Source organism: Ambystoma mexicanum, chromosome 7q (genome assembly GCF_040938575.1).
Source record: "Ambystoma mexicanum isolate Mex_15411 chromosome 7q, UKY_AmexF1_1, whole genome shotgun sequence".
Taxonomy (NCBI): Eukaryota; Metazoa; Chordata; class Amphibia; order Caudata; family Ambystomatidae; genus Ambystoma; species Ambystoma mexicanum.
Genome location: NC_090941.1, coordinates 850623449 through 850645668, shown reverse-complemented (window position 1 = coordinate 850645668; position 22220 = coordinate 850623449). Strand labels below are relative to the sequence as shown.

General features: G+C 43.5%; 1 protein-coding gene across 4 annotated transcripts in view; it reads left to right on the top strand.

Moving 5' to 3' along the window:
- The window catches only part of CEP295 (centrosomal protein 295), a 721329-nt gene that overhangs the window by 613616 nt on the left and 85493 nt on the right, over positions 1-22220 (top strand). For all 4 annotated transcript variants that reach the window (XM_069639287.1, XM_069639289.1, XM_069639288.1 and 1 more), the window contains 2 exons: positions 17542-17659; positions 20155-20358. In XM_069639287.1, coding sequence (XP_069495388.1) covers positions 17542-17659; positions 20155-20358 — 322 coding nt within the window. The remainder of the gene's footprint in view (positions 1-17541; positions 17660-20154; positions 20359-22220) is intronic.

The following is a 22220-nucleotide window of genomic DNA, read 5'->3' as shown; positions in this document are numbered from 1 at the left end:
CTAGTTCTTATGAATAATGGCATTGATTCCCGGTGGAATGATTGCTGTTCTGTGCTGCTATAGGGAATGTGGAGAGACTCTGGCTCTACCATCCCAGCTGAATTCTTCTCCAATCTTGACAATCTATTTTTGTTTTTACTTTTACTTTTTTGCAGTGACCCTTTCCGAGGGCATTCTGTTTTAACATTGTCTCTTAGTGCTAGACTTTAATCATATTATTCAACAGTGCATAAATTATTATGTCATGAATTGCAGTTATGTTGTTTCCCTACTGTGCGTCTCCTTTCCCCAATGTGTCCTACAAGTTAAATTGCTGTGGTGTAAATGTACAGATATTGTTAACATCACTTGCATGACTTCCCGGGCTTTGATAGTGGTTTAAAATGGCATTTAGATGTATAGCATGGAATATCAAAGGCTCAATAACTCTATCAAAAGATAGAAAATGCTATATTGTACCTTAAACTTAAATCATCCATTTCTTGCATTCAAGAAACCCATTTTTCATTGCTTGCATCAAAAAATGTTTGAGTGGGCGATGTTATGGCTAGCCAAGGAGATGGTGCATGTGACGGGTTGCCATTTTAATTAACAAAAAGTAGAATTATAATACCCTACATACTGAATCTGATGAAAAGGGATGGTGGACACTAGCCAAGCTCCAAATTGGCCCGTAAATCATCTTGATACAAAATATATAGTTCCCAACAAATCCTGCCCCGAATTCTGGATAGGTCTAAATGTATTTTTAAGAGCTTCAAGAGTCATGAAGAAATTATGCAATGCATATCTGATACAGGTTTATTGGATTCATGGCGAACACCCTGCAGACTTTGAATACACCTTTCACTCTATGCATCCTAGTACCCGATCATGTATTGATTAGATCTGCATCTCCAAGTCCCTATCTGGTACGTTAATCGATTCTAAGATGGAAAGCACCATTATGTATGATCACGCCCCAGTTGGAACAACATTAGATCTTAAAGATTTTAAGTTGTTAACAAATGGATGGGGGTTCAATAACTTTATTACAAGATAGAGATTTTGACAGATCTTCTCCCTCTTCATCAACAATTATTTGACCTTAATGAAGATGAAGACACTTCCCCTGTAAATAACTTGGATGCCTACAAACAGAATTAAGGGGACATATCTCTTATGTGATGTAAAAAGGAGCTGGATACTCTATATGGTAATCTCAGCAGACTAGATAAAAAGTATAACCCCTTCCCCCCAGAATCTCAAATTTACCCGAGCACTGGTTTGCTCTAGGCTTGACTATTGCTATAGCCTCCTTCTGAATCTACCTTCTTCCACTCTGCGACCCCTCCAGCTAATCCAGAATAGGGCAGCAAGATTTATCCTAGGCCTCAAGCCCAGGGACGGCATTTCTCATGCCCTAAAAAGTCTTCACTGGCTCCCGGTTGCTTCACGGATTGAATTCAAATCCCTCTATCATCCACTGTTGCCGGGGACCACGCTATCTGCAACTCTCTTAATAAATATTCCCCGTCTAGACCTCTGCGATTCTCTGGCACCAACACCTTGTGTGTAAAACGTTTCTCTAAATGGAGGGCAGGAGGTTGATCGCTTTCCTCAGCTAGCTCCCTTCTTTGTAACAGCCTCCCCCTCCCTCATCGTCTTGAGCAGAACTTTCTTAAATTCCAGAAGATCCTCAAGACCTTCCTCTATACCTCCTCCTTCCCTCCCCTCCCCTCCCCTCCCTCCCTCTCTCCTCTCCTAATCTCACTGTTGCTTGTTTGTTGTTCGGGGCCCTTATGCATCCTCAGGGCCATAACCTCCCATACCAAATCGCCTGAGCTTCTGTCTATCCTCAGCACTTCCCTTGGCTCACCCTCCACCCTTTGAGGCTCACACTTAACTTCCATTACACTTAACCTTTTGCTTACCCACGAACACCCGAGCACCTATCCCATTCCCTCTCCCTTCTGTGCTTGCATGTTCTTAACACACAAGGCATAGTAAATTTGTCCCCCCACTGTATTTAATGTTTTTATGCATGTAAAATTGTCCCCTCCCTGTGGCCCTGTTGGCACTTTGAAACAGTATTTACTTCCTATATATTCACCTAACAAGCGAACAATAAATAAAACTAAGAACCTGTGAGAGCATATATTTTGAAGTATATTGTCAAACAGAAGTCTAATTAATAAAACAGTATCTGAACAAGCATGTGGGGGGTCATGTTAAAATACAAATCTAAAATATATCAAACTTCTAATTAGGTAAATCACTTGGTGCTCGTCTAAAAAAAAAGAGATCAAATATTGCATCTATTCAAAATGAACACTGTACTCTGGTAACTTCAGACAAAAACATTTTGGAGGTATTTGAGAAATTCTATGAATCACACTACTCATTCAGATATGACTCGCAAGTCTTGCTTTCAGACAGTTGGTAGGAAATCCTACTCCCCAATAGATTTAGTTGCTTTGAAACCCCCATACATATCAATGGCATTTATATAGCAGTTAAAGACCTTCACAAAGGTAAAGCACCGGGCCGTGGTGGCCTTTCCTTAGACTTTTTTGCTCATTTTGCTGATAATCTTGTACCCAGGTTGGAATCATTGTTTTCCTATTTCTCTTCAGCAGATGAATCATCTGGTACATTTGCTGAAGCATTATTAATTTTATTTCCCAAAACTGACAAGTAAAGTGACTTACCGAAGAATTATAGAGCAATATCCCTTATTACTATGGCCATATCCTCCTGAATTCATTCAATCGGATCAAATTGGGTTTGTAAATGGTAGGGTCAGGTACTATAATACGAGACATTTCTGTGACCTATTCCATGTCATTAATGGTATAAAATAACCTAAAGTTTGTTATGCAGCATTAGCTCTTGATGCTGAAAAAGCTTTCAAAGAGTCGAATGGAGGTATGTGTGTGAAGCCTTGCATTGGCATGGATGTGGTCACATTTGTGTCATTTACATTATACTGAGACCCTGGGTCTTGCTCATCTATGTTCTCACTAACACAAGGCACGAGACAAGGTTGTCCTATCTCCCATTCTTTTTTTATCACTTGAGCCGCTACTAGAACTCATTAGATGTGAAGTAGGGATTCCAGGTATTCAATTTGGAAAGTTGGAGATTACATTTGCTGTTTATGTAGATGACATTTTAATATTCATGAACAATCCAAGTAATGCTCTCCCAAAATTATTTTAAATACTGAAAGCATTTTCCTCCATTTCTGGTTATAAATGAAATAAAGATTAATCCGAAATGTTGTCACCTAATGATCTCAACGTTAAACATGAATGGATTATTTTTGCATTGAAATGGTGCCAAAATTCAATGATTTACTTGGGGATCTAGGTTTCATTGTCCCTTAAAACAACGGTCGCAATTAATACTAATACGCTATTTACTAGACTTAACAAATTGCTTGCTACATGGTCTTCAATGTTTCTAACGTGGTTGGGACAGTTAGAATTGATTACAATTATGCCATTGCCTGTTATATTGTTTCATTTTCAAATGTTCCATTACCAATATTTATTTTAGGTCAATTAATATGATTCGATTACATTTTTTATGTGGTAAAAAAAGATGAAAAGAATTACTCTAACCAAATTGAAGAATAGTTAAAATAAGGGTGGTGTTACATTTCTTGATTATCGCTTCAACAAAAGGCACTCATTTGGAAGCAAGTCCAAAATTGGTAACTACATCATATCGACCATTCTGTTTGGCTATCTGTCGAAAAAAGAGTTTGTGTACCCATTTTAGCTGACGTATCTGTATTATATTTTTAATCGTAATCCCTTTTAAATATTCAAAATGTATTCACCTAACTATATACAATGAGTTCAAGCTTATACTTTCAATGTCAACCTCTGGCCACATTCAGTATAATCCTGTGATAAATGCTTGTATTGATAACTTATGTTCTTCTACAGAAAACATTCTTAGTCCAGATGAATATAGATTGTATTATCTTGTATCTATCCCAAACAGCAGAGCATTTAACTTCTGTAGATTAGTATTCAATAACCGAAATCTAGGAGTCAAATGGTCCTTGGAGGAACATTGGGAAATAAATTGTGATATACAGATGCTGATATCTGGTCCTCTATATGGAAAAAGGTTCAATCCTTTTCAGCCTCTGCCACTATTTCTCAAACTGTATTTTTCTTCACGCACAGAGCTTATATCAGTCCTTTGATGCTATCCCAGTCAAATGCAACAGATCATGGAAACGGTTGGTCATGTCGTGCACAGATTGGTTCATTTAAGCACATTTTTTATTGTGTATGAATGCGTTTTGGATGCAGGTATGGCAATATCTCAAACGCATTTTCAAAGTGACTATTACTCTATCTTTTTGTAATATTTTAATAGGAAGTCTCTCAATGTACACGACAGTCGCAACTCCATTATATATTATCTTTCTATTATATTAGCTATCGGGCTAATAACCACTGACTGGAAACATATTGCCATCAAAGGGTGAAATCTGAATTACACACCGGTGCCGTACTCAACAGCCTACCATTTGAAGTGTTAGACCGAGATTGACCACTCGTATGCTTCTTGGTCTCTTTCAGGAGTTTCCTCATTGAGGTTGTGGAATTTTACTGAGCATCCATTCTTTGACCTGCCTCTAAAGGTGTGAACGCGGAGTGACCTTTGGTGATAAGCCAATGTGGTACCTAATCTATTACTGTAAATACTTCTTTTAGATTAGGTTTTGTGTATTCCTGCCTATTCCGACCTTGTACTCCCTTTAGAGAGAGCTCATCCAGAGGCTAGTTGCACAATCTAATTCCTCATATATCCCTTTGTATCAATCTGTGCCACATCAGTGGGACACCTCCCTGCGCCCCTTTTGCCGTCTGGCATTCACCCTGTTCTGTTGGCTGTGACGAATCGAGGGAATACGCCCCTTCCACCCAAGGGGGAGCCCCTTCTGAGACTAGGAAGGTGAGCCTGCTCTGCAACACCCTCCCTAAGTGTTGATGCAAGTTTGACAACACCGGGAGACACTCCCCATTTTGGGACAAGGACTAATGTTCCTTCGAGGAACTCCCTAAGCCATTTCCCATGGTGGCATATATGGGACTAACATATACGCAGAACACTATGGAAGCCAGAGATTGGGCAAGAGCTAAAACTGAAATCAACATCTGCAAACCAGAAAAGATCTATTTAAGGAGAGACCTCCATATGATGGAGACTAAGGTGGAACAGCATTGGCCGAGAGGTAGCGAAGTCCAGAGAGGGAGCAGACTGCGTAAGCAGGGGAAGCCCCCTGATGCCGTAATACCTGCATGAGGTGGAGCCGAGCAGTGCCGCAGAGCCTGTGTCTTTCGGGAAATGTCCTGAATGCGAGCGCAGGATGTCGGGCAGATGCACAGAGTGCTGTGTGTGAAGTTTGTAAAATGATAAAATAAGAGTCGGATGTAGCAGTTGAGGGCCAAGAGATTAAACGGCAGCCAGAAGTGAAATATAGGCAAAACGCATGTTAAAAGGAAAAGAGCAGGAGCAGATTTAGATGATCTCGTCATGACCGTGTTATTGCCAGACCAGCACAAGGCTACAATTCAACTTAATCTGTGCAAATGGCATAACACAAAATGAGCGCCCTCTGCTCCCCACTCCCCCCCTGGCCCCCCCTCCCCCCGTCCCCCGTGAGTCCTGCTACATTCTCAGAGGTTGGCCTGTGTTAAGCGTATTCAATGCTGCCTGATGAAAGTTTGCTGCACTAGCTGAAAGATGTGAGTACTTAAAAGCAAAATAATAAAATTACATCTTTCACCTAGCATAGAAAGAACAGGGAGTGGCCTGCCATGCCCCTGGCACCTAAATGTACCAGCTGCCACGGTGTGAAGCTAGTAACATTATAATTAATGTCAGTGGCAGCTTTTGGTGTCGGGTGGGTCCAGGAGGGCACAGTCATTGTAAAGGTTTCAAGGTCGCTTGCGGCAGGTGAGTATTTTTAGGAGACTGGTATTAACATCTCCCACACGTTAGCTGAACCCACAGAGCATAGCATGGGAGCCCTAACTAATGTAGGGAGATTTTAAGTGGATCCCGGACCCCCGGGAAGATTTTAAAAATAAAATGGTGCCTTTTTCAGCAACATTTTTAAGATAAATTGGTAATAAAACGCTATACAATTTATAATTGGTTCTCTAAGGTAAAACAGAAAAATTCAATGGATGTGAAATTGGGAGGCTACTTTAACAAGGGCGTGTGGCTTAGAGTGATATGCATTGCTTAAAATTAGGTGGGGACTGCATGCCCCAAAAAATCATGACACCCTACAAATATGAATGTTAGTACTCCGTGAAATCTCAGGTGGGCTAAATACATTTCTATGGCTCAGTTTAAGTAAATTTCTGCTTTTAAATAAAGCACGCTCTCACTCAGTATATAAATATTTCTGTCAGTCTCATTTTATTTAAAGTGGTAAATGCGTGCAGTGGAGCGCCAACATTAGCATGTATGTACTGGTGGGTCAAGTGCATACAATTTTCCACTTTTACAAAATGGATTATGATCAGGGGCTTGAAAAAAGCCTTAAGTACCATTTGAGAAAGGGCCAGCTAACCCACTAATTACTAGTGGGGGCTAGAGAGGCCGGACTTAGGTAGCCAACCATTCTGGTTGACCATCAGGACTAACACGGAGCCATGACCATTCCACAGGATGGGAAAGGGAGAGCCCAGGGAGTTTAACGGTTCTAAACTAGTTGGAACCAAAATGGAGATGGATCTGAGCTCATAAAGGGCCTGAGTGATCAGAACAGCTATTTTAGGCCTACCTCAGAATGGCCCTGAACAAAGAAAGCTATACAATGGCAGAGAGCAGAACTTAAATGGATATGAGAAATGTATTTTGGGCTGCCAGTGCCACAAAATGGCTTGCACCCCTGGTTTGGTTTAGTTTATTTGTACCGCGCTGAACCCTGAGGTAACTGGGTGCCAAACCTTGAGCAAATGTTACAGGCATATAGAGGAATTTACAACAATAAGCGCAGGTCGACCAAGGTTGCATGACGGTCGATAGTTGAGAGATTATACGACAATACCAGGCTGCTAGTGGCGGCTGGTGAAGTCGGAATGAAATTACAGCTGCCACCAACATACTCCCTAAAACCAATGTAGGGTAATATAATTATCGTAGGGCAAAAAAAGGGTTGCCTGAGAGGCACCCCTTGAATCGGGCGCATTATGGGCTATCCTGGACCATATATCTTAAGTGAAGGGAAAAGCGTTGCAATGGCAGGGGCACTTCGAGTCCGCCTGGCCACCAAAGGTATGGCATAGAAAAAATAAATGACGGTAACTCTAGAATGCCAAAAAATAGGAATTTGGCTGTATCAGGAAACTGGAAGTGTTCTCTCAAACCTATGATTGTGACTAGTTACATGAAATATCCAATGGCCTTCTTAGAGGTACTGCAAATGGTGACATGAAATGTCCATGGGCTGCTTAGAGGTACTGCAAATCGTATGCAGATGCAAACAGTTTTATACTAATTGCTGCTTCAAAATATTCGTGGTATTGCAGGCGCTCGCTGTGAGACATTTGAAAGTATTGGGCCTGGGAACATGAAGACCAGGGTTTAAATCCCATCTTCAGCATTGTAGAGCCGAATACTACTGACAGACTCCACTCAATTCCAGGGAGCACACTACCTTTTTTTGGACTCTCGATCTCAAAAACACCCAAGGTAGCTCTGTCTTCCCTTTGAAAAAAGTGGGCGGATGCCCTCCACTCGCTTTTTCCCCTATATTGTGCCGTGCGGGTTAGATAACTCCAGCCCACCTGCGAAGCCACATTGCCCGCTAACAAAGGGAGTGAGCCTGATGTGTGAAAGGCAGAGACTCCCACTAGTGGGACCTCTGGTATGGCGAGCAGAGTCACTAAGCTATGTTTAGAGGGTCTGAGGACTGAGGTTTACTCTGGGAATTGAAGAGTGCAGACAAAAAGTGCTCCTTCTGAATTCCTTACGTCATATCAAAAATCCTCTTTCAAAGGTCATTCTGTTAAAGTTACAGAGAAAATAGGGTTCTTGTGAATGCTAAAATGGAAGGCTTTCTGCACCTGACCTGCCGCTCAATGTACGATTGCCATTACTACGTGTGAGACAGGCTACCCTGCTACCGCTTGGGTGCGCTTTTATTTTTTTATTTTCCCTACCCGGCCAAACCAACTTCTTAGTTTGGGCTATTGACGCTACCTATAAGCCAAAACAATTGCTTTAGAGTACAGTTAGGTATATTGTATAATGTTTGAAGTTCTTTGAAACAGCCATAAGGTGGCAGGTAGCACTCCCCAAAGTACCGAAATAAAAAATACACAGGAGTGGCACTCAATGAATGGGCCATAATGCTGGGCATAGACAAACAAATGGAACCTGGTGAGCAGACTCCACCCCCTTGTTTGGGCCCAAGATCTGCAGTCCAGGTCGAGAAGGATGCGCAGGTCTAGAATATGCAGATTCATTGTCAGAAGAGCCTAAGAGGAGTCCTGCCTCACACACGACTAGAACCATCCCATAAAGCTTCTAGCAGGTTTGGTGTGTCGGACACACAGTGGACATTCTGATTTTCTTTTATTTAAATAATAAGGAAAAAGGCCTATCACTATAGGGGAATTCACTACCTAACTAAACGTACTCATCTGTCGTCATAAAGTCCAAACTCAATGTCCTCAGCCCAAACCCAAATCTACCTGGCCATACCACTAAAAGTAACAACTAAAAGTGGCCTAAAGAAGGTTTCTGTTGTGGTTGTCTCCCCTTAGCCATTTGGCTTTAGGCTTTCTCTCAGGGTTTTAGTGCTCTACACGAATCTTCAACATGCAAATGACTCTTTTAGAAACTCAGTTCCTTATGGGAATTTCTTCTGATACCTTTCTAAGGTTTTATTCATGAGCTCTTGAACCTCCTCCCAATTGTTCAAAGATCTTGTCTTCCTGACAATGGCACTTGTCCTTGTTCTCTTTGAGATACTCTCTTAGACCATTTCCTTTTATTTTAGATTTCCTTGTTTTATCAGGGTTGAGAGTTCCCCACTCTTGGTGTCTTTTATATCCACTCGTTCTCTCCTTTGTTGGCTCACTCTGCACTCTTAACACATTTGAAACTTTCTCATTAAGTGGTCTTCCCACTCCTCAACAATTATCTCTCTTTTGGAATTATCTCTTGTGGTTTGCTCCCTCTATTGATTTCCTCAGTTCTTTTTACTAACACTTTCCACAGCTTGTCACCAAGTGGTTTCCCCACTTGTTAACAATCGTCTCACAGAAATATTCTCTGTGGTTGTCTCCCTTTTTTACCAGGGATATTTATCTCAACCTCTCTAACAATGCACAATCATTCTTATTCTTCAGTTTCTCGAATATTTCCTCAGACCTCAGTTTATATTGGCTTAATACTCAGTTAACACCCTTATCGCAATCATAATCTCTTCTTTCTCTCATATTGCCCCAGCGGGCTCCCTCTTCTGCTGATCACCCATATACCTTTGTTTGCTTTTGGTGACCTTGCAGGGCTTGGCACTCACTTAGGTACGTTGGGTTGCTTTGTCGCTTCTTCCTTTCCAGCTTCACGCGGGTCCCAGTCTTGGCGTCTCTCTGCAGCTGGCCGCGTTCAGTGAACGGCGGATGGGAGCTGTCAACACTGCCTGTCGTCCAGGTTTTGGCGTTAGACGGCGTCTGACCCACCACAGTACTTCTGTGGTAACCACGTTGGACGGTTCCTCATACTCATTCCTGATAACTGCTTCGCTGTTGTCTGCTTCTCTGGGCCACCTGCTTTTGTGCTTGGTATTCTTGGCTTCTTGCAGCTCCGCGGTTCAACTCTTCTGCGCCTCTTCATGGCGTTCTGACATCAGGGAGTTTCCTCTGCGCACCATTCTCTCTCCCTCTGTTGTCTACTCCTCCTTTCATACGAGATTCTTCTTAAAGGAGTATTCCTTTTTCCTTTATACCGCGTGCAGGATGCAACATTTCCTATAGCCAGACAGAAAGACAGTGTTTTTAATGGAAGGCAGTCCCATGTATTTTATTTTTATTTGCATTTTTAAAGCGCTCACACAGCCCGGGGGCATCGAGGCGCTGTTACAGGAGTAGGTCTTAGTTGCGTATGTATAACGCGCTTACTACCCAGCGGTTTCCAAGCGCGGTCCCGAATATCGAACCTGTGTTGCTTCGTGTCATTTTGCTTCCAAGGCGAGCATGTTGCGGCTGAGCCATACTCCCGGGATGAAGACTGTGTCCTTCATAGGGAGTTAACTTTGGGAATGGTAGTCCTTGTTCCCTAAGGGGAAGTCACTCCCAGTGAGGTCCCACTTGGCCAGACCCCTAGGGAGGGTCTTGCGGAGCGGGCTCACCTCCCTTACCTCATAAGGGGTTGCTCCCCCTGGGAGAGAAAGGACAAATGCTCATGATTCGTCACCCAGGAAAGAACTTCCTTGAAGACTGATCAAGTGCTTTACTTGGAGGAGCCATGTTTCAAAACCCACTGTTATTTAAAAGTACCCATAGTTCTGTCCGGAGTCCCTGTATATAACAGTTGGAAATTCAGAGCTAGGGTAACAAAAGGGCTTTTCCCCTCATGTATTCGTCATGGGTTTAACATACCCAGGCTGATGACACCCTGGCATTGTGGAACACTTAAAACCATGACCACTGCTGAGCCAAAAACAATACTAATGTTCTTCAACATTTTGCAGTAAAGTACAAGCCTGGGTGCACAGATACAGCCGTTGTGGTGGTGATTCGGTGCAGTATATACATTTTGTAACAAAACGTAGGGATGGGATTTCGCTTGTTTTTCAGGGAGTTGCAAACCCGTCAAATAAGCATTTTTTGTATGCAACCCATGCAGAATGTTATGGTTTTTCAGGTGACCACGCTGCCGGTTCACCGTTTCTATTACCCGCAAGTCTTCTTTTGAGCACATTTTCTCCACTGTGGTTGGGTGTGATCCCTCACTGCTGATCTTTGGTCGTGTTGGCCAAGGTTTTTCTTTTTGGATCTTTCCTTCCACTGACCTCAATATACACTACACCTTATTGCTATGGCTTTAACTGTGTCCTGGCTTTTGGAGGTAAAGTCTTTTTGCTTTACTTAACTTGCTCAACGCTCCTTTTTTGGTGTGGTGGCATGCAGTTAATAACTTTTGGGGCATAAAAATGCCAGGCTTTTCCAATTGTACTGTGCCAGAAATTCACCACTCATTCCCTTATAACATAATTCACCATTAGACAGTCTATTCTAGACATTTCCACTCCTGGATCAAAGTTTGCAGTCACCGAATTAACATTCTGGAGTTTGACCTGGGGTACAACGCGGAGAGGTGCCATGGCAAATAAGCCACCAAACTTCCAGGATTGCCAGAGCATGCTTTCAAGACGCTTGAGCATTAACAATTACATTGTTTACTAACTTACAATCCTCTCAATCTGCCTTGGAAAGATAACCCAATTATTGCAACACTTTAGGACATACCTGCATCCTCCCTTTTGCAGAACCATGGTCCACCTCACAGCACGGACATACATCCATGCTATCACAAAACATTCCTCCCTGCTGCACCCCTCTCTCCCTCCCTCCCTTCCCCAGGCTTGTAATCTTTTTTTCCAGCATAATAATGATTGGGTCACAGTATGTCACCCCCTGGACAAACATGCTTGCCCTGATACTACTAGGGTGGCGATTTGGTGCAATATAAAAGTATAATAACATAAAATCAATTAGAATTAGGTTTTTATCGATGGATGAGCATACTGACTAGTATATGAAGTAGTTTAAGGTAAAGCATGTTTTTTAAACTTAAACTACAGGGAGTGATTATTTTACTTTGGCTGTAGTATTATATTGAGGATATTAGTTTACCTTACATTTTTCCCACCTCAGTCTTGAATTTGCCGATTAAAGTATTTATTTGAAATACATTTGGCTAACAGCATTTGTGGAAGAAATGACAATAGAGATGACAGACTACTTTAAACCATTTTGAAATGCAAACCAAACCAAAATGCAGCACATTTGCAAGTGGGGGGGGGGTCTCTGTATATTTTAAAAATGATGATATTGGACCAGATGTGTTGAGATGATTTTCCGAATCCCCTTTGTGGACAGATTCTGACATGCAACTTTGTCTAGCCAAACCAAACTCTATTTGGGTAGTGTGACTAACCAGCAAAGCTTAGACCTAGGTAGTGTGAGAGTGGTGAAGGGTGCAGTTGACCACACACAGAATCATTAATATAAGTTGGACAGAATGTATAATAATAGTTATTTATTTAGCCCTTAGACAAACGCTTAGCAATGAAAAACACCAGGTTAGTAGCGCACTTCAACAGTCACTATTACTATATACACATTTACTTTGATATGCTCTGATAAGAGCAGCAACACTTTACAATATAGTTCGATCGGTTTCAGAATACTGTAGGATTGCAAACCAAGTGAATAAAAGAATCCGGTAAATGAACATCAGTTAGAGACCTAATATGTGAAAAATAAAGAAGCTAGAAATGCCATATAAAACCTTAAAACCTACGGTACGCGAGGGTCTCGCTCATTTACAAGGCCCTACAAGAGGAGGACCCTAGAGGGGAATGGAAGGGGGAAATGGGGCACCAGCTATCGGAGAAAGAGTGGGTACAAATATGGGAACTGGTCCAAAAGGTGTCACGGAATGCCCGATTTCAACTGGTCCAGTTTACATCTTATACAGGACATATATGACCCCAATAAGACTACTGGCCATGAACACAACATTGACGGATGAGTGCCCTAGATGCGATAGGGGCCCGGTGGGATTTTGGCACATATCGGAATGTGGAACTATAGCAACATACTGGGACAAGGTTATCAAGGGGGTGAATGAGTTGCTGTGGATTAAACTGGAATGCTACCCGAGAATGTGTCTGAGGGATCCTTCTGGGGGGTGGGGGGGCATAAAGCACGAAATAAGGTGGCACAATTCCTATTGATTTTAGCCAAACGCCGTATGGCCATTTCGTGGAAATGCTCACAGGGACTGACGAGAACGCTGTGGCAGACACACCCGTAGATGCGGAATAGCTGAAATGGGTATACTACAGAGAGCGGGCGCTGAGGTGGAGGGAGACTGGGTAACAGCAGACTTGAGCCAACTACTGAATGATTTAGAAACATCCAATGACCTGAAACCACCATGAGGATGTGGAGGGTAGGGGAAGGAAACTAAGGATGTGACAGGGCTAGAGTTGACCCTCGAGGGGACTGATACGAGAGGCTGGCTACTGCAAGCGAGAGAGAAGGTGGGACGGGATGGGAAAGCTGAGATAACATGAGGTCCCAGGGGAACTGGCCCCGAAGAACGACCCGGGGGGTGTGGGGGGTATATTAATGTTGGAATGTTGACTTGTTTATGCCTGCTTGTTTAAGAAAAATGCAAATAAAAAGTGTAAAAAAAAAACTATGGTACTACACCGCAAGTCCTTTCTCTAGCTAGAAAACAGAGCACCTTAAGTCACAGGTGCCAACACGTGTCTCTTTATAAGGCTAGGAACCTTTTTAAGAAGCTAAACGAGTCTTAGCAAAGCCAGCAAGACGTTAAGTCTCAAGGTTCAGAAACATTTGAAGACAAGTTCTTAGCAGACCCTCTTCCACTCCAACCATCTTAAGAGCAGCGTTGGGGAGGATCCTTGACCACAACTCCACCGTTCACGGTCAGGCAAGGTAGAGGTAGGGTGAGGACTTCACGCCATTTAACCCCTCCGAGGTAGGGGGCCGAAGTGGGTATACTTACTCACCCCCTGTACTCGGATTCACTCAGGAATCACTGTAGACATTTCTGAAATCACAGGGCCCCCTCATCTTGTGGCTTTGCTCCATTTAGGGAGGTCCAGGGGTCTCGGTGCAAAGGTCACCTTCAGCATTGGGTTTTGGGTCTGGCTATTCGAAGGTTCCATATTTCGCGATGGATTCATTATGGATACTGGACACACTGCTTGGCTGACGAAAGGACCACCACTCCAGCATGCATGCATGCATGCATGCATGCAGTCGTCGATCAGCAATGGCCACATTGGAGAAATGTCAGAAATAGACTCTCGTGGCTGAAACGAAGGAACTTGTCCTGAAAAACCCTTCTTTGTGATGGAGAGCTACAACTGCAGGAGGAGGCTTCTTGTTTCACAAGCAGAGGATTTACAGAGTCTCAAGGCTCAATGACTGATGCAGCAAGGTAGCCCAATGTTGAGAAGGATTTCCAAAATCAATCCTGGGGTGGGTTTTGTGAGGCCAACCTATAATGGCGAACAGGAAGACACTGAGAATAGCCAAGCACAGTTGAGGTAAGTTAAAGAGCATCAAGGCTTAGCCTCAAGAGGGCAATGAGTGGTCTAGTGAGTCCACAGGGAACACAAATGATTCCAGTTAGACAGGTAAGTAGAAACCTATATAATGATGTAGTGGGCCTTTAAAATGCACACAAAGCAAGTAAAATCTCTAGGCGAATATTGTCACACACTTACTATAAAACAGATATATACATTCACCCTTAGAAGAAGAAACAAAGCATATGATTCAATAGCCAGCATGAATTTCAGTAAAGATATTTTAGAGTAACTACAGAATAGTGTCCCTAACCCCAACTCAAAGATGGTTTGTGGCCTTGTGTTTAAAGCCATTGGTTCCAAAGCTATACTTTTCAGATAGGTGTACTTGGAGATTTGAATCATAACCATTGGGGTTGCCCAAAGTCTTCAAGGTAAGTAAACTCATTAATTCCCAGACACTAGGATAAGCCTAAGAAGGGATCCTGGTCCAGTTCTCCACCGACCAAAGTCGGGAAAGAGTGATTTTGGGAGACTTCTTTACGCCTGTATAGCCATATGGAGAACAGGGGGAAAGAAACCGGCAAGTCAAACTTAACCCTGCCCCCCGCCACCCCGCCCTCCCACCCGACCCGGATTCGTATTTCTCCATAGACCACTGTTGAGGTTTCAGAATCCATTCTGTGCTTGGTCCGGTCGGTGATGCCCGAGTGGAATGTGGGTGCACAGTATCGCTTTTGGACGCAGGATTTAGTGTCGGTCGCGGTGCTCGAAGGTCTGTTCTAGACACCTTCCCCCTGAACAACCAAACAAGTAAAGATTAAGACTTCTGCGGAGCAGGCGATCTCAGGACACCTCTAGGATGTGAAGACTGATTGCAACATGAGTCACCATGATCAGGCGGTGACAGGTGATCTTCCAGGTATGAACAGAGGAGCTGGTCCTGCACGGCTTCCATTGATGCAAGAAGGATGAAAATGTAGAAGCACGTGTCTTGTTTTACAAGTTGAAGATACTTCAAGTTCCAAGGATGCACTCGGAAGGGCATCTGCTTTCAGCAAGGTACCCCAGGAGATAGCTGGTCAGTCCACCGGTTGGTCCAGGGAAACTTCCAAAGGCTCAGAAGGCACAGACCCTCAGAGGTAGAGACTCAAGCAGGGATAGAGACTAGTTGTTCCCACCAATCCAGGGGCCAAAGCACCAACAAGGATGAGTGCTTTCCCAGGACTGCACTGGTGTTCTTATTTGTCGACTAAGGGGGCTGTCCTCTGGTCAGCGGCTGCTCTACCTCATAGAGGACTTGGCTATAGCAATCCGAAGAGTGGCTGCAGGAGGAGTCCTTTTAACAAAGATCTGGACTGGATGCTCACCCAGTTCCACCAATTGTAAGGATCTGCAAAATTCAAAATGACAGTGGCTATCCAACCATGGATAACCACTCTCCACAACATATACCCAGCAACAGATATTCATGCACCAAGATGCGTACTGGGACCAAATGGTTCCAGCGCCCACAATCAGGCTCACACACAATCCACCTCTTTGCCCGGTAAAGCAGCAGCTTTTCCTGGGAATGGGCTTTCCATTTGTGTCAATTCCAGCCCCGAGAGGGCAGGATGAAGACCAAAGAACAAAATGGCCAATGGACAAGCAAATTCTTAGGGTGCTAGCCACCTTTTTAGTAGTCCTTTTGGTAAATGCAAATGTGCGTGAGTAAAACGTATAAAATACAGTAGTAAAATATTCACTGCCACCAGCTCATCCTAGCCACTAAAAAAAAAGTTCTAAGGATAAAAAATATTTCAACCCCACTGCACGATGTATGCAATTCTAACAGCACGAGAAATTCACTAAGAGAGACAGTCTCTCAGTACTGATACTGTTATCGACTGATCAGTTTGCCCACAAGAATGAGCAAGAAGACAAGGGAAGTAAAGCAGAAGGGCTTCACTTACCTCCAAATAGTCAGGTCCGGAGACAAAACAAAGCAAAAAAGTGTCCCAAAGAGTTCTATGGGGAGGAAAGCAGCAAAAAGAAAATATTTCCTAACTCCCATGAAGAAGCCGGTCAGCCCACAAGAATGTTCCAGGACACTTTCAAAGGTTTTTAAGGGCAAGAGCCTCAAGCAGGGGTTGAGTTCCCACCAGCCATGGGGTCGAACCACCGATGAAGGCCTCCTGGAGATCAGAGTAGCAGGGCTTTGCTGAGACCGTTAAAGAAAGCAATGATGGCTGACCAGACAGTCCCAGCCCCACAAACACATTACCGCTGTTTTGCCCAGGAAAGTGTTCCCTAGGAAAGGGTTGCCATATATGGAAAATCCTACTGTATGAGGCCAGGAAGAATGCCAAACTGCAAGATGGCTAAAATACAGGTGAACATTTAGTGGCACAGCCATTTTACAGTATGTGGTATTCTAAATAGCATTAAGCAGGAAAGGAAAAATGTGCACAAGAAAATGAAAAACAAAAAAATTGTACAATCCACCGCCGCCACCTGCTCGTCTTGGACACATCATTCAAGGGTATTACCCAAATTGTTCGAACACAATTGTTCGAATTACCTAATTGTGCAAAGGTCAATTCGGACCCTCGACTTTCGGTCAATTGACCATATATATGTATATTTCCCCCCCACATATATGTAACAATTGACCTTCACAATTCGGTCAATTGTGCAAAGGTCAATAGGTCAATTGTAATTCGAACAATTGTAGTTCGATCAATTCGTATACAACCCATTCAAGTAACCACAAAGTTACCTATAACAAAGTTAAACGGACAAAGTGTCCCTACCGCACTCCACATAAAGGGTGTGTGTGTAGGGAATTTTACTATGAAGAACATGGTTCTCCTGCAGATAGTTGTAGGGTCTGATCAATGCCCCCAAAGCAGATGAGTTGGCAAAGTGCTGTAAAAAGGCTGTACTTGACTCCAAAAGTCAACAGGTTTCATACTATCACAAAAAGTTGGGGCATCCCATTGATGATGGAGGGAAAGCAACAAAAAGAAAATATTTCCCAACCATGTGTTTGGACACAAGTTAGAAAATATTGGTTGAATCATCTCCCTGTACCAAAAGTGACCTTTCTTGGATTATTTCGTTGAAACGTTGCACATGATTGAAAAGGAAAGTTGAACAATGGATGCCCGGTTTAAATAGTTACTTTAATGCATACATTTAAATTCTCACCCCTTAACACAGTTTCTTTTTCCTAACAGCCAAATGAAAATGAGTTTTTACTACCCGAAGCAGGCAATCAAGTTATGACTGTGCCCGACTCCTCGAAACAGGATGTTATCAGTCCTCCCACATATTCTTTATCTCAGCAATTTGCAGGTAACTTTTTACTTCTGATCGTGACGTGTTCTGTTAGGAGGTCCATGGTGATTCACATTTGTATTGTAAACCTATATAAACAGTGCTTGCTTACTTTATTTTCTATTGGATCACTCCTAACAGTGGCTGTTGGTGATTATTTTTTAATTGGAGGGGCCGACACATTTCGCATGAATGTGCGTGAGTGACTGTCGCAAAGGGATCCCAAACCAACCAACTGGAGTTTTTTGGGATTCTCACCAGAGAAATATTGTAAAATTAGGTGTTCAAATCTAGCACTTTATAGCTGACTTTGTGAATAATTGGGCAAAAAGCCATATAGTTTACAGTTGGTTTTGTAAAATTGTATAAAATCCAATAGATGCAAGGTGACACCAGTGTACAGGAGAATGCTTTTTAACGATACCCTTTCCTACAATATATGATGGTATTTGCCCATTCTAAAGAATAGTTCCATGCTGACTGTGCCCATAAATGCCAGTATCCCCCACGTAAAACCATACTCAGGTTTGCATTCCCCAGAATGCCAATAATGAAGAAGTTAAAAGCATTTCCATCCTGGTGATGCCAATATAGGCCAGATTCCCTGTGTAAGAACATTCCTGTTAGTTTTCCCCATAATGCCAGTTAAAATGATATGCCCCTTTTAATTAGACACATACATACTGCCTGGCTGCACCACCATTGTAGGCCTCCTCTAACCCCACCAATCTGAGTCTCGCTTGCGCTCTTGGCCTGCGCACAAACGCATTCATACACTCTTCAGTGCTCTTTCACTCACATGAGCACCCATACACTACAATGACGTGTTTGTGTGAGTGCAGATGTGAATTGCACAAACATGTCATGCTACCCTCACATGCATGTATGAATGTACGCACACACGCATACCTACATACAGCATGCCCCCCCCTTACCTTGTTACTGACATACCTGGGGAAGCTTGAGCACACCGATCGGCATACTCAAGGCCACCGTTAATACACAGGGAAGCACTGGAGTGCCCACTGCGAACATATCGACCCTGCCATACTTCAGCAATACAAGGCTGGGGAATCAAAACACCCCTGGCCCTGCGTGGCCCTTTGAGCATGCATGGCCGGGATGTTGTATGCCAAGAGAAGCAATGTTTCCCTACACTGATACAGCTAGCCCAGGAGCCCTCCCTCAGCTGCTCTCTGGTTCACTGTGTTTTCACTGGGCTGGCTTGCTTTCCTCCTCCATAATGAGTGGTGGGTCAGTGCCCCGTCTCCCATGATTGTCAAGTCGCCCTGGACTCCCAAACCGATCTGTTCATATGGGCACCCATTTTAGGTATTCCCAGAAAAGCCCTTCCTGACTCTCAAATAATTACCTTTCACTAAGAATTAATTGAAAAGGTTCTTTGTTTGTACTGTTGCACTTTTTGCCATTTCTTTGGGTGTTTTGTACTCTTAATCGTAGTAAGTCTATGGTTGTGATCTAGTTTGCCAAACCAAGTTTAATTGTAAGCATATTGATAAAACGTTTCTGTATCCTCTAGGTCACAAGTAGGACTCATCTGTTATGTGTAATGTTCTTGCAAAGCACTCTGCAAAGCTATTTTTATTTGTAGTTATTTATAGTTATTCCTCATTGCATCAGCCTGAGACAATCTTGCTAGGATTTAAACTTGAACCCGGCACATCATGCGCAGATCTCTGCAGAGCGTGCTGAATTGGCTGTGCTGTCTTACATAGGTAGTCATACCCGAGGGACAGGGCTGTTCCAAATATTAACAGCCCACCAGTCTGAGGTACCTACCTAAGAACAGCCAGAGCCATTCCTCAGGGCAGTAGCAGCCAGTCCAGCCATCAACCAAAGTGTACAACGTTTGGGGGGTGCTAATATTTTAAACAAAAAAAGTTGTCCTTGGATAAAATGATGCTCAACTGTTCATTCATGGAACTGAAGCTTCCGCGAGCAATCGAGGGTGCGACGGAAGCAAGAAAATGGCACTTGGAAATTAACCCCTTTTCTCTTTTACTGGTGGGGTTGTAATCGACCTGTTGTGAGCTCCAAGCTGCAGGTACATTTTTAGCATTTCCTTTTTTTTTTTTAAATTTATTTTTTACAGTGACTTGGGTGGGTGGAAAGAGTTGAGTGACAAGGGAGGGAAGTGCAGCATCTATTCAAGATTGGAACACAGTGGTTATACCAGCAAATAAACGTTATTTCCTAAGCATCTGGGTTGGCTGAGGCAGCTGCCATGGGGTTTTATGGACTAAATGTGAGGTTGCTGTGTTCCATGGAAGGGTTGCACGCAGGAAAAGGCAAAAACTGAAATCAGTGCAACGCAGACTGGATCAATGATCCCTCCATTTTCATTGATAGCAGATAAGTAAATTGTGGCATTAAAGATTTTTTTCTTCCAGTGAAATGTCATTAGTCTTTTTGTAAAAAACATATTCATGTTGCTTGCACAGATATTGACTTAACATAAAGCCATTACATTTTCCGAAACTGTTTTCTTCCAGAAATGCATCTTGATCTCACAGCCTCTCAGGCCAATTTACAAGAGGCATTTTTAAAAAAGAAAAAACATTTCATTCAGCAGTCTACTAGAAGACTTGAAGAAATAAAAATGAAGGACAGACCATCTACGAAATGTACATCTGCTGCCATGTCCAAAAAAGAAATTGGGCAGCTGCCTGTGCAAAAGGAGTCTTCATCTTGCTCTGGTAAGCATATTGTGTTGCTATGCGTTCTGATGCATTTAACCGTAGCTTGAATTTTCCACTTATTTACCTGCCATCACTTGCTGAGAGCTTTGAAGAGTTGATGAATTATTTGTGAATTGCCTAGCAAACCCAAGGGCAGACATGCGCTTGGGAGCCAGTTCTGAAAATGGATATCATAGTGGATTAGTAGACAAACGAGGATCAAACTGAGGAGAAGATGGAAAGCAAAAAGGCACATGATCTTGAAATGAGGAAAATAGGGTAGCAGTGGAACACACTGAAAGAGGAGCCTGATGGGTTTCTAACTGTACTGTAAACAGGTTGACAAGAGCAGCAGTTGTCCATGGGGGATAAAAGACGAGTTTAGTTGCAAACAAAGTGAGGAATGGACACCATTTTCTAATCCGAATTGGTAGCAAGAGAGGAAGGGGAGAGAGTAGTTAGTGATTGTACCTATATTTAAGTCCGCATTGGTGAAAGGAAGATGGAACTATATGTGAAAGAGGTGGAGAGCAGGAATATTTAGAATGTTGGTTTGGAAGGGTGGTTGATTGGATGAGTGGAAGGGCATCTAAGATTTGATGCCTAAAATGGAGTTATTTATTTACAGAGAACGAAGAAAAGTAGATTGTGCAATATCAGTAACTGAACTACAATTCAATTGGATTGTCCTCCCACGTATTCCTTCTTCTCTAGCATGGGTTCTGACATGGATTCACATGCTCATGAATATTCCCCGTCAGCCTGGGAATCCTCAGTAAAATAAAGTTTCACTTTCACTCTAAAACTGTAGTTCTCCTCTAAACCAATTGCTGTAATCTGGGTCATACTGCCCCCATCCAATGACAGTCCTCTCCCCAAGCCCCTGCCTCTGGCAGCCATCTTCAGATCTTGTACCGCACGGTTCAGTGTTGGGAGTTCTCGAGTTGCTGTCTGAGTTATTTGTCAGTTTTTTCCAAGTTGTTTCGATGAAAAGTTTGATTTGTTTTCACAGGAGCCAGTGTGCTCTTTCTGCATCGGCCTGCAACAGGGACCCGTTGTCGTTGAAGTTTTGCACTCCTCAAGGGCGAAGATTCGTTGAAGTTTGTGGAAGGCTGCCTTGGGCCTACTTTGCACCCTTCGACCATGATGGAGGAGAAAAAGGAGGGAAGGACCCTCTTCAGGCCCTGCACCAAAAGTGGGCTAATGAACGTCTTTGTAGAGGACAAACCTCTACAATGTCTTTACTGCTGCCTACACCCGGACCACAAGGAGGTAGAGTGCGAAAGACAGGCATCGTAGGCTGGCGGCGTGGCTCAGCTCGAACAAGACCTCTGCCCCGTACTCTCAGAACAGATACTCCTCGCCAGGAACGGCCGGTCCGAAGAGCGGTCGCCCTCTGGGTAGAGGTCTAACTCCTTTTGCGGTCGCTCCATTCATGGGGGTACAAGATAAGGCCAAGAACTGCAAGTGCGATTCCTCCGGGTTGGATAGGCCACAATCAATATAGACTTCACCCTCTGTAGCCAGCCTGCCATGGAGGTTTTCCTCAAAGAGGAAGTCGTCCACCCCAGCCAAGTTACGGGAGAAATCAGATAAGCCTAGGCCGGAGGAAGAGAAGGCCTCACAGCCCAAGCAGGCTCAACCAACGCAGCCAAAGGCCTCGTCGGCCGCTCCAGCGACACTAACTGTGACTGCGGCGGCGGAAGGTGCCGACCCTACGAGGGTGGCTCCTACGGCCCAAACGGGATCACTACCTCCAGGGCATGACACAGCAGCAGTGAAAGCTGCAGGCACCCCTAGAGGGGCGGAGTGGTGGGGGAGAGGGAGAAGCACTGCCCAAACCCTAGTCCAGAACCCTCATGGAGGAAAAATGGGCGGTG